The sequence below is a fragment of the Ylistrum balloti genome, unplaced genomic scaffold (assembly GCF_031769215.1).
Source record: "Ylistrum balloti isolate Yb309-2 unplaced genomic scaffold, AGI_CSIRO_Ybal_v1 Utg369946, whole genome shotgun sequence".
Lineage (NCBI taxonomy): Eukaryota > Metazoa > Mollusca > Bivalvia > Pectinida > Pectinidae > Ylistrum > Ylistrum balloti.
In genome coordinates, this window is record NW_026782051.1 from 707,740 (window position 1) to 719,768 (window position 12,029).

The 12,029-nt window shown below is 33.8% G+C and overlaps 1 protein-coding gene across 1 annotated transcript in view; it reads left to right on the plus strand.

The window, feature by feature from the left end:
* The window catches only part of LOC132547341 (ras-associated and pleckstrin homology domains-containing protein 1-like), a 126,690-nt gene that overhangs the window by 55,964 nt on the left and 58,697 nt on the right, over nucleotides 1–12,029 (plus strand). The window contains exon 3 of the mRNA XM_060211107.1: nucleotides 1,616–1,639. Within this exon, the coding sequence (XP_060067090.1) occupies nucleotides 1,616–1,639 (24 nt within the window). The remainder of the gene's footprint in view (nucleotides 1–1,615; nucleotides 1,640–12,029) is intronic.

Sequence of the window (12,029 nt, forward strand, 5' to 3'; positions counted from 1 at the left end):
GCATGTCAGTAATTGGATAGACAATGTGTGGCCAGCATTTCCAAGGCATGAGATAATTAGTTGTTATATATGTCCTAACAAAATAAACTAGTAGATAAGTCTGTTAGAGTTGTTCCCCTTGGAAAGATGGTAGCATATACTGGCCACTTCTCCCAATTTTGGACATACACTTTCAGCATTTATTCTAGACTATTTATATTTTTTTTCAATAATATAGTTAGTTCATCATAAAGAGGTTATTTGTTAAGTTTGTCAAAAAGAGATCTTCAAGTGCACTGTCAAGAGGCATGAAATTTTGAATGTTACTATTTGTCTTCTGTTCCATAAGATTGACAAGTAAGAATATGATAAACCTTTAAGATAATTACATTAGATATCTGTTCTTGCTACTTACTCTGTCTACACTTCTGTACAGTGTGATCTGTCCTGATGGAAACAACTCAAGATTTTTGAAGATCTGAATGATTTCAGTTCCTTCAACATAATTTTCATTGTGATAATTAGAGTTGGAAACCCAGTAACCAACCAACCCACGAACAAACCAATTTTCAGTTCCTAGTTTTGTTATTGAATTATGAAAGATTCCAAGCAAACACGTGGTCTGAGTTAATACGTCCTGGAAACTTTATATTGTCTATGTCTCTCTGTTTTAATATCATGCCAATGATTCTTCACAGTAATCCCTCAGGTCACCCATTTTCAATGATCAACAAATGACCTAATAGAACATTGGTGGCCATATCACAGTGAGAGACAGGAATTCTATTTACTATTACAATCACCACATGGCCAGTAATAAGATCTAAGTGTCCTTTCTTTATTACATTTCCATTCAGTTCTCGATATCAAATGTCTTCAAATGATTGAGCTAATAAAATAAGTGTCTCCAATGTTACAGAGATCGATATCAACAATCTTGTTTGTTATTTAATGAAAAACATAGATATTATTTCATGATTGATTTGCTGAATGGATAACCATGGAATTGAATAATATCATTATATAATAAAATGAATTGAATTTTCAGAATATGTTGATGTATTTGCAAAAAAGCTAAATAACAAATGTTTGATGTCTTTCCTTCCTTTAAGACTTTGATACAACTCTGAATTGTTATGCTCCTGAGAAACATGCTTTGGATACAAAGGTCTTTAGAAATCATTGTACTGTTAATATGCATTAAATATTCCTATAAATAGTTATAATAAGTATTTTTCACCCAACTTCTCTAATTTAGTTCAAGTTTGTTAAGAATGCATGTGAAATTCTGTCGGTACCATAAGTGAAGTATCATACACTTTACATGGTACTGAACGTTATATATGGATGGCCAGATGTTACAAGGATAATGCACTCCTGAACTCCCACTTAGGACACAAGATTGAAATGTTAATGTCACTTTTTTCATCAGGGCCAACAAGAGTGATTATGTTGGTATAACTTGTTTCAGATTAATGGTGTTAAAGAATGAAGGTTTATGAACATGTTGTGAAGAGAAAAACATAAAAATATCAAATATTTGACCTTTAAACAAGTGCAGTCAGTAAAGAAATCAGTTGTAATGCATGCTTATGAAACCACTGATCAACTGAAGTTTGACTTTGTACATTATTAGGAAGATCAACATCCGCCACACAAGGTAATTGATTGTGTGTGTGTTGGTGTGTTTGGAACGCTTTTCACCTAACCCTATGTTTGCAGTGCAATCTTACTAACTTTATCCATTCAAGAAAACAAAATAATAAAAATCTATCAACATCATTTTTTTTTTTTTTAATTTTGGTTCAATATAGATATTTTCTGTTCTCTTTTTATGTGCTATCCCATGTAACAATTTTTATTGAAAGGATGGCTTTAAATTATCATTACTAATAATTAAACTGAAAACTCAATTTTTTAACGTCTTCAATATGCTTAAAAAAGACATTTTCATTTTCTTTGTTTTGTGCAGACATGTATTCAATCCATTAATGAAACTGTTGCAATTTGCTTTTACTGTCCAATAAAGAAGTGTGCTTTTTTTTATCATGTTCTGTGTTCAGGATTTAAATTATGTTGATTTATTAGTATTCTGTGCCTTCACTAATGTAAACACAGTCACATTTCAGAGTTTCCTCCCTTTCAACAAGTGTTGCTTTTGCAGAGTTGACACTGATGAACTTTTTTACGAGTTCATTTATCTGCGTTATTTCCATTAATATTGCTCTAGATACTGTCAATATTTTACCAGATTCTTTAACACCTTTCATCATTTCAGTAGAAGTTCACAAGAATCTTATTTACATGGCATATATAATAGGTTATCACTTTATTTATTTATTTTATTTATATGGTCTAAAATCTGCTATTATGGTCCTTTAGCCTTTTTAGCAGATGAGAGATTATTGCTACCAGCCCCTAATTATATAGTCCTGTGTAACCTGCCCTCACTTACATTTATCTGTGTGTGCTGTGCTGTCAAGAAGTTACTGGACCCAAAGTTTTGGCAGAACAAAGATAACATTATTTATCTGTAGAGGTATGGATTTTCAATAGAATGATCAATCATTTGGTGCTAGGGGTCAGTGGCACACCGACTGTTGTGTTTTAATATAGGGTCAGTGACACTGGACTAGAGGTACATTTAGATCCTTGTACTTGAAAAATTAAACGATATTGTATTCATTAAAATTGATTTTGAATTTCTATAATGTGAAATCTTTCTATTTATTCTTAAGGCTAATGACCTGGGTTTGATTCTAGTTTTAGCTTTCAGTAGGAATGTGTCTTTGCCAGTTATTTTCCAGTTATTAACAGTCCCTTTGTCTGTTTACTGTAAGGGTTCCAATGCATCACTATAGGCTGCTATTTACTGTCACTTTGTTTATCATTGGAAGTTGTTATGTCATAATATTGTTTACAGCTAAGAACTCTCGTATCTGTTTCTGTATTGTTCAAGTGTCCGTGTCTCATTACTCGAACCATAAGATATTTCCCATGTGTTGGTGCACATGTAAAATAGAATCAAAATAAACTTTCTAGTGGGGTAAGGGCAAAAAGCTGTCATCAGAATTTTATCATGAACAATTATCTGATTTTTGAAAGGTCATTGACTTTGGAATGATGGCAAAATTCCAAAATAATTGTATGGAACAGACTCAATGAAGATAAAATTGAAGGATAGGACTTTCCACTCAGATGTGTTTGTGGTGATAGATATGGGGTCACTTTATACCCACACTTATCAGTAACTGTCATTTATATTTTACATAGAATCACCCCACTCTACCAAACACTTGTTGACTGTGTATATTCTATCAGATGACTTGATTGTGACAACATAATTACTACATGTTCTGTGAAGGCTTAAGGAGGCCATTCACATGTAGATATCTATCTGTTGTTTAAAAGGGTATACCTCTTCAACTTCTTTTCAAATATATTACTACATCAAATATCTGCAACAGGTGATGATGTAATTTGCAATTATGCCCTTGCAATTTCAGTTTCATTGGGGGATGGGCACAGCCATTGATGTCTTATCATTTACCTCAGATTGTGTCCATTCCACTCTTTCTTGTTAATTAATCTCTTAAGCAATTTTTAGTAGTGCTTTTTGCAAAAATCAACTCTGAGGTCAAGGTCATTATTATATTCATACCGTCATTTTATCTGAGGAGGCATACAATGTTTCCCTTATATCTATTCTTCTTCATCTGTTATACAGTTCAAACTCATCTTAAAATTGCTTGAGTCAATTCTGTTTGAGTTGAAATAATGTGCAAGGTTTTTCCTTCTTCATCTTTGTAATTTTAGCAAGGATGACACAAATTGAGAGAGTTGAAATTTTGATTGATTCAAAGTGATTTGTCAGTTTCTTCAATTATAAAGCAAGTGAAAAGTCCTTGTTTGTCATGAAAAATAATAAAACATCAACACATCTTTGAAAGGGTTTGATCAATACATATACAGAAATGAAAGTCAACCGTGCATAACATGTAACTTAATATACAGCATAATTGTTGACCTCTGATAAATAATTACTAGTTTAACCTCAAATTAAACGTCGTCTTCTTAACTAGTGTCAGCGTACTATAGCAATGACTTACCAGTGTTTTAAACAAGTACCTTGTTAAACACAAGACTTTAAAACTGACCATGTTTACAAGTGCAATAGACCGGAAACATGTGCAGTAGATTACCATGCGTCTTTAAAGAACAATAGATAGTACAATTACATGTACAGGTTGACACGGGTGAAAGATTGTCATATGTTTATTACGGTATAGTCATGGTTTGTTATTTGGATATGTAAACAAACGAGAAAGAAGAAATTTCTTTCTTTCTGATTATTCGCAGCCTGTTCAATCAACAGGTTGATTTACATTTTTTAATATGGACTACCATGCTATTGTAGGTCATGCTTCGTTCAACAGAAATCAACATCAGAAAACTGACAGCATTAACCATATTTGGATACTTCGTTTGAGTCAAAATTCAGATAAGTCCAAATATTTTCCATGGTCCTTTGAATTTCGAGATAACACGTTGCAGCTATAGATTATTCCTAGTCACAGTTAATATTCTTATTTTGAAATGGTAAAGTTTGATATGTATTCCATTTTTTGTCATTACCAAGACAATTTACTATTGCGCATCGTCTGTTGTCGTGCACTGTCCGAAAACCTTTCCTTTAAAACACTTCCTCTAAATAACGTCTTGTCTGGTAAAAACATCATTGGGGTGAAGAACCAAAAGGGTAGTTAGATAATACTTTGCTTCATAAAATGCTCCTCTTCCTTAATACTTGAATGGATTTCATATACATTTTGTCTGTAACATCAGTAGGGGTTGGCAAATAATTCTTAAATTTAGAAAGTTGAGTAGTCACTAGGGACTTGGAGGTGGGGCCCCAAATGGGGACATTAGACAATATTTTGCTTCAAAACACTACTTCTTAATACCTGAGTAGATTTTAACCAAATTTGGCCTTAAACATTGTCAAGGAGTGGCAAGGATATCAAATGTGCATGAAGTGATCCTGAGATTATCGTGACCAAATCTCCTTTTTATCACTTTGGTCCGAAATCCAACATAACTCATCTAGAACAAGTACCCTGAACTACTTCAAGTTTCATTTACACTTACATGAAAAATATTTGGAGTTTGATTTGTTAAGTAAAAGAAAGAGATGATTAGATGTTTTTCAGCCTGGTCAAATCTTCAACATGGTAACCACTGCAGTCATTTTGTAACATGATTTCTGTTTCTCATTCACAGTACCTACCATTTATGAGTTTCTGATACTCTCAAGGAATGTTCAAAATTTGAATTCATCAGATTTGTCAGACCACCGTCTGCAAATTCTATGGTTTGTCCATCCATTCATCGATTGTCAGATGACTGTTCAGGTCCATGGCCCTCTAAATGTTTCTTCTAAATGAATTGCATTTTCAAGGTGACTGTGTAGCTTTTGTCAGTGACATTTTTAGCATGTTTTTTAATTTTCCAGCACATACCTAAAGGAGAAGGCTTCTTAATCAACCCAGTGTTTTCTCAGCAAGAATTATTAGCTGAGAGTTATTTTCCATGGCTTTTTCATTCTTAGGATACACAACAGTTTAGCAATTCAGTCTCCTCAAATTTGTCTCTTGTTATATTCTAAAGAAGGTGTCTACCATAGCTTGCAAAACTGAGTTTGTATGTTGTTTTATTCTTTAAGCAGGTAAGTTAGATTTAGTATATCATCTATACCATACTTAACATATTTGTATTGTTTTATTAATGGTTCCTTTCTTATACCTCTCCCATAGTATCATGGCACTAAGGTCTACATCTGATCGGACTCTTGTTTGCATATAGGAGCCGGGACATACATGTCAGCCATACATATCATATAGGTATTTCCTGGTATTATAAGAAATGTAGGAAACATGTTTAAATACAGTACAGGCAGTCTGTTGATTGATTTGTTACTATGTCTGTCAAGTCTGTAGAATTATATACCTTTACAGGAGTTATATATATAGCAGTAATGAAAGTTTGTTTTCCAAACTGTCTGCAGGTCGTCCATCTTGTGATGGCTCAGATAACAAACAGAAGATACAGACTCCTGTATATTCCATGGTACATTCGGAAAATTTCATACCAATAGCAAAATTATTTCATCAAAACAGAAAAAGTTGTATTGATGCATTAAAATTACCTTATTTACAACGTAATGTTTACACAGTGCCTTGTTTGATCTTTTACCTGAATGACACAGGTCTCTTGACATTTGTGACCCAAAAGAGCATGTTTTTAATTTTAAAAGAAGAGATGTTCATGAGCTATTGTAACTATCAGATAACCTTCTACATCATCCATAGAGTGACACCCATCATTAGGAGCTCTTCAGACATGGAGATTGGGTTTGGTTTTATATTTTGAATGGTGTTATCAAAGGAGTGTCTTTGCAGCTAAGACAACACAAATGTAACATGAGCTTTTGTTTACAATTTTTGAGGCTGTCAACTTCCCAGGTGATTGAGAGAATTTCATTTGTTTTCAATTAACTTGCTTTGATTGGTGTTTATGTTTCCAATATTTGGACTGTGCATTAGTTAGGAGTTAAGTTTCCCTGCATAAATAAAAAGGATTTATGAAATGTACTATCATTTCAATGATATTTACACTTTGGAATTTCATTTAAAAATGTTTTGCCTTTAGTAGCTGGTGAACAAGTTTTGACTGTGGCAACATCTCACCATTACAATATTACCCAAACTTTATATACAGCTCCACAGTTGGAGGTGATCCTAGAAATCTCTCACCATTACAATATTACCCAAACTTTATATATAGCTCTACAGTTGGAGGTGATCCTAGCAATCTCTCACCATTACAATATTACCCAAACTTTATATATAGCTCTACAGGTGGAGGTGATCCTAGCAATCTCTCACCATTACAATATTACCCAAACTTTATATATAGTTCTGCAGTTGGAGGTGATCCTAGAAATCTCTCACCATTACAATATTACCCAAACTTTATATATAGTTCCGCAGTTGGAGGTGATCCTAGCAATCTCTTACCATTACAATATTACCCAAACTTTATATATAGCTCTACAGTTGGAGGTGATCCTAGAAATCTCTCACCATTACAATATTACCCAAACTTTATATATAGCTCTACAGTTGGAGGTGATCCTAGCAATCTCTCACCATTACAATATTACCCAAACTTTATATATAGTTCCGCAGTTGGAGGTGATCCTAGAAATCTCTCACCATTACAATATTACCCAAACTTTATATATAGCTCTACAGTTGGAGGTGATCCTAGCAATCTCTCACCATTACAATATTACCCAAACTTTATATATAGCTCCACAGTTGTAGGCGATCTATCAGGTTTTTATGCTCGCACACCAAATCAAGTGAGAAAAAATAAACAAGAGGCTTTTTTTGTCATCTTACTGGTGCAACAAACAAAATACAGGTCACATGTAATTCATTATAAACAGACTGATGGCCCTTTGTGAAACCCTGTACATTTTGTCCCATTATTTGTTTGCTGCTTTGCTTCCATATAAGGATTTAAGATTTTCTAAGGTGATGTGAAAGTTGTAAACATTTTCTTCAAAAGTTTAAAAACTACTAAACCATCTGAAGTTACTTGGCTGTTGGGCTTTTTACTCTGCAAGATACAGAACTATGTCCAAACCTTTCTGGCTATCTTGGTTACAAGTTTTCTTGATTAGTCGATCAACTGAAAGACACGAAATCTTCTCCAAGGGTGTCTTCCATCAGGCTAGCAACACCAAACCAATTACAATTGAGTGTCTTTTGAGAATGTCACAGAAATTCTAATTACCTGAAGCTTACATTGCTCTGAAAAAAAAATATACCAATAGGAGGAAAGATTACAGTGGAGTGTTGAGACCATTATCTTCATATTATGTCAGCAATGTAAAACTAGAGAAAAAAAAAGCCCCATAACCATCATGATTGATTTTTTGAAGAGATGATTTTTTAAAAATTTTTAAAATACTCAAATTTAATTGTTGTTGAGAGATGTTTTTTTTTTTAATTTTGAAAACACCAGAATTTAATTGTTGTTTAAGGTATGAAATATTCGAATTATGATAATTCAATGTATTGTCCATGTATAAAGCATCTGAAGCTGTGGATAAAGTATATAAGAACCCTGGCATTCAATGTACTGATTATATTTACATAAGAGACAAATCTACACATAATAGTCTGTCTCAGCTTAACAGTAAATGAAATAAGCCCTACTACATGTATAAACATCTCTCCTATCTAATATGGATTTTTTCCCCGAGACACTCATGGCAGTGTGTATGTAGGAAACTTGTAGACATGAAATGCCGACAGGATAAAGACCAAATCGTGGAATGCGAGGATGAAACATTTGCCTTAGGTCCTATTTTGTCACATATTTGCACCTGTTGTTGGAGAAAAAAAGTGACTTAATGGTATTGGAGAGGATATTTTGTCAAATGTTTTTCTTCGCTAAAAAAAATGTTCTGTTATGTATGCCAGAATATATCTTGCCAGATTGCATGATGTATTAACTATGGATAAGCTGTTTAATATATCGCATTTTCACTGATCTTTAAAAATACTGATTTTAGAGAAAATGCCAGAACTCTGCAAAGCCTGCAATGTTTTTGGAGCAATAGGGATTCACCCAGCAGACGACTTTAAAAGATGATGTGGATTTTTTGTTGATCAGATCAGCAGACGACCTGTGAATGGTAAATGATTGAATAATCTAAGGCTTGAGGAGAATGTGTGTGATGTTATCTGCTGAGAACTGAGACACTGGCAAGGAGAAGTAGTGTCAGAGAAAACTCGGAGACACAGTTGGCAGTTTCTTGTATCTATGGATTGGTTTAAAATAACTCTAATGTATATCAACCTGGAGAGGACTGGGAAGTTTGAACGTCTCATCTACCTACAGTGATACTGAGCCACTTTTAACCTGCTGGTTCAATGGAGAAGTAATTCTTGTCCTCTGAACAAGGATTGGTACATGTCTGTAAACTCCACACATAAACACACAGTAATTTTAGCTCAAGGACAATACTGGAAATCATAGGTGTGCAGTGTATCTAAAGGCAGACATAGGGAGATTTCCTGATTACACTTTCAGGGCATACTCATTTTTTTGTATCAGGTTTTGTTTGTTTCAAGCAGCGAGAACGTGTTTTTTCCATTGGGCAGTATGACAAATGTGTCTGAAGATTATCATCATCGTCATCAAGTTGGACCTTGCATCATATTCTGACTGCCCAAGTTGGAGATTTCTCCTTGGTATTTATGGAGAAACCTTGTGAATGTGGAACCGGACAACACTACTCATGTTGGCTGTCGTGCACACTGCAAGATAAAATGTGTCTGAAGTCAAGACAGGATTTTTGAAATCATATCATTGTGCATCTGGCTGGATATATGTTAATGCTTTCCATGCTTCGAAAGGAATTGATATTTTTTAATTTACACTCTTCACAATAAATTGTCCTCTTATCATGAAATATTTGTGTCTCAAATGATATCTCCTTAGAACAGGATGATCAATCATTTCTATTAGATGTTGTAGGAGATGACACTTTCGAAAGAGCTTTGTAAACTTAGAAATCAGAAACAAATTGTGTTTATAACCTGTTAATGATTCTGCAGCCTCAGGAGAAATGTTCACATCAAAGACAAGTAACAGTTTAACTTTTTTGTGCACCCAGTAGAAAAGGATAATAACTTAGAGTTACAACTCAAGTTTGGAATGCAATCTTATATTTTGGTGTTTTAGATTTTGATTGACAAACTCCAAATTAAGAGTTAGTTTTTGAAATGTTGATTAATCAACTAGATTTATAATTGTATTTTCTAAAGTCTGATATATTTCAACTTAATTTTCTGTAAGCTTCATGCTTAATTGACAAAGTAGTTCGAAATTTCAAATTGAAATATTTGATTGAAACTTCTATTATAGGAAAGTTAGATTTGGGTGAACTACATTTTTAGATTTGTAATAAAATGAGGAAGGGTTTGTTATTATATATACCAAGGAACCTGGACATGGTAATTTTGTAGTGTTATCTATTTTGTTAAGGATTTGATAGAGACCTTCATGTGTGCTGTGAGCAAATTTCTGGTGCATATACAATTAATCGCCCGGCAAGTTGTAAACCAGACACATTGAGATGACGCACCTCAAGACTTGCTTTACAATTTCCTGCAACTTTTTTTGGATGGGAATTTGGTTTTGCATCATCTCTTGGAATTATACGTTCAACATGGTGAGATGTTAACTGAAGTCTGTGAAGGTACATTCCCCAGTAAACAGGAATTCTTTTCACTTGTGACAAACCAGGAAATGTTCTCAACATCTGCATCATTCCGTCAAGAAGACATGGAAACCATTCTGGATTAAACAGTTCACTGTTAGCATTAGGATCACTGATTTGTGTTTACTGTTATGTTTTAATTGACGGTATATAGACTTTTGCAAGTTTTGGAAAACATCGTTAATGAAATATAGTTCTAAACTTTGCGTATGTTCCAGGAAATCATTGCTATGACATGTCATGTGACATCTTATCTGATTATCAATTCAAAATGAAGATAAGTTGACAGCTATTTCTGAAGCAAGTTTTTTTTTTGTATTTTATCAAAGTCTTGGACATTACTTTTTTTTTGTGTACTTGTGTTGGTTGGATGGACTTCCGGTGACAGTTTTTATACATATGAAGACCAGACATGGTATGTTTAGTGAGTCTCAGTGTGGCTCCCGCCCTGTATAATTCACCGTCTGCTCCAGACAAGAATCTGAGACGAGGCCTATAATTTCTGCAGGATTTCCGACAGTTTGGTGTTTTGAATTTTGTAAGACATACGAGTGCCCGGGTAGATATGTTACAGTGAACGCTGTAACTGTCCTTTAATGAAATGTACTGGATATCAATTCGCAAAAAGCAGATTTATTTTTTCAGAAATTGTATGTGCAGTCATTGGATGGTTACATTGATATCTAAAACAACTTCTTAGAATGCAGAATTTGGAAACATACTGTGTCATTATGGATTCAAATTGAACATCAGAATTTTAAAAAGATGCATGAATCTTAGTCTCCAAACATTAAATGCGGGATGGCAGCATCTTTTGATTTTCTTTGTGACTGAATTTTCTTCTGTAGTAGTTCTTATTCAAACAAATGCGTATTTGTTTCGGACACACAAAGGAGTATATAGGGGTGGTTGGGTACACATGTACTGAAATTTCATGGATCAGAAAATGGTCAGAAAAAGCATGAAAGACATTTGTATACAGACAAGGAACCACACATTTGATGATATTCCTCAGCTGTTTTGACACTTGACATCTTTATGTCTTTGAAGAAGAACACTTTCTGTGTGAGTTCGGTAACTCAGTTATCCCTGTACACCTGCTTGGAATCGGCCAAGATAATAAAAGGTAGCAACCAATTCTGAATTTAAGAAATGTGATAATTAAAAAAAAAATGGAATGTTCCTAGATGGAGTGAGTCACATAAAATGGTACAGTGTAAATCATGGAAAGTTCACTGTTGGAATTTGAGAACCAAGATGTGTTTGATTTTGAGGATTATTTCCCTCGCTTTCAACAAACTCCTAGCTCTGTAAGTATAGCTTTTTAACATCTCTGTAGTAGCATTGCACTGTTAGACTGTTTTGACAGATGATATCACATCAGCTGTTTATGATTGAAGGTTTATTCCAGCTAATGAAAACAATGCAGACTTGCATATAGGATAGACTTGTGTGTGATTGACCTTTCTGATAGAGTTAAATGGTGTCACCAATAATGTAAGATATCCTAATTACTAATTAAAATCTATAATACATACGGCTATTAACCTGCTGCATTGCTGGTGTACCAGTTTTATCAGGCCATTTTTGTGCCGACTAATCAGTTCTTGTTTTTACAACTAGTAGTAATGTGACCAATATTTTATACCAGAAATCATTGATTTTGTGTTGCGGTTACAAGATCAATAAGTAT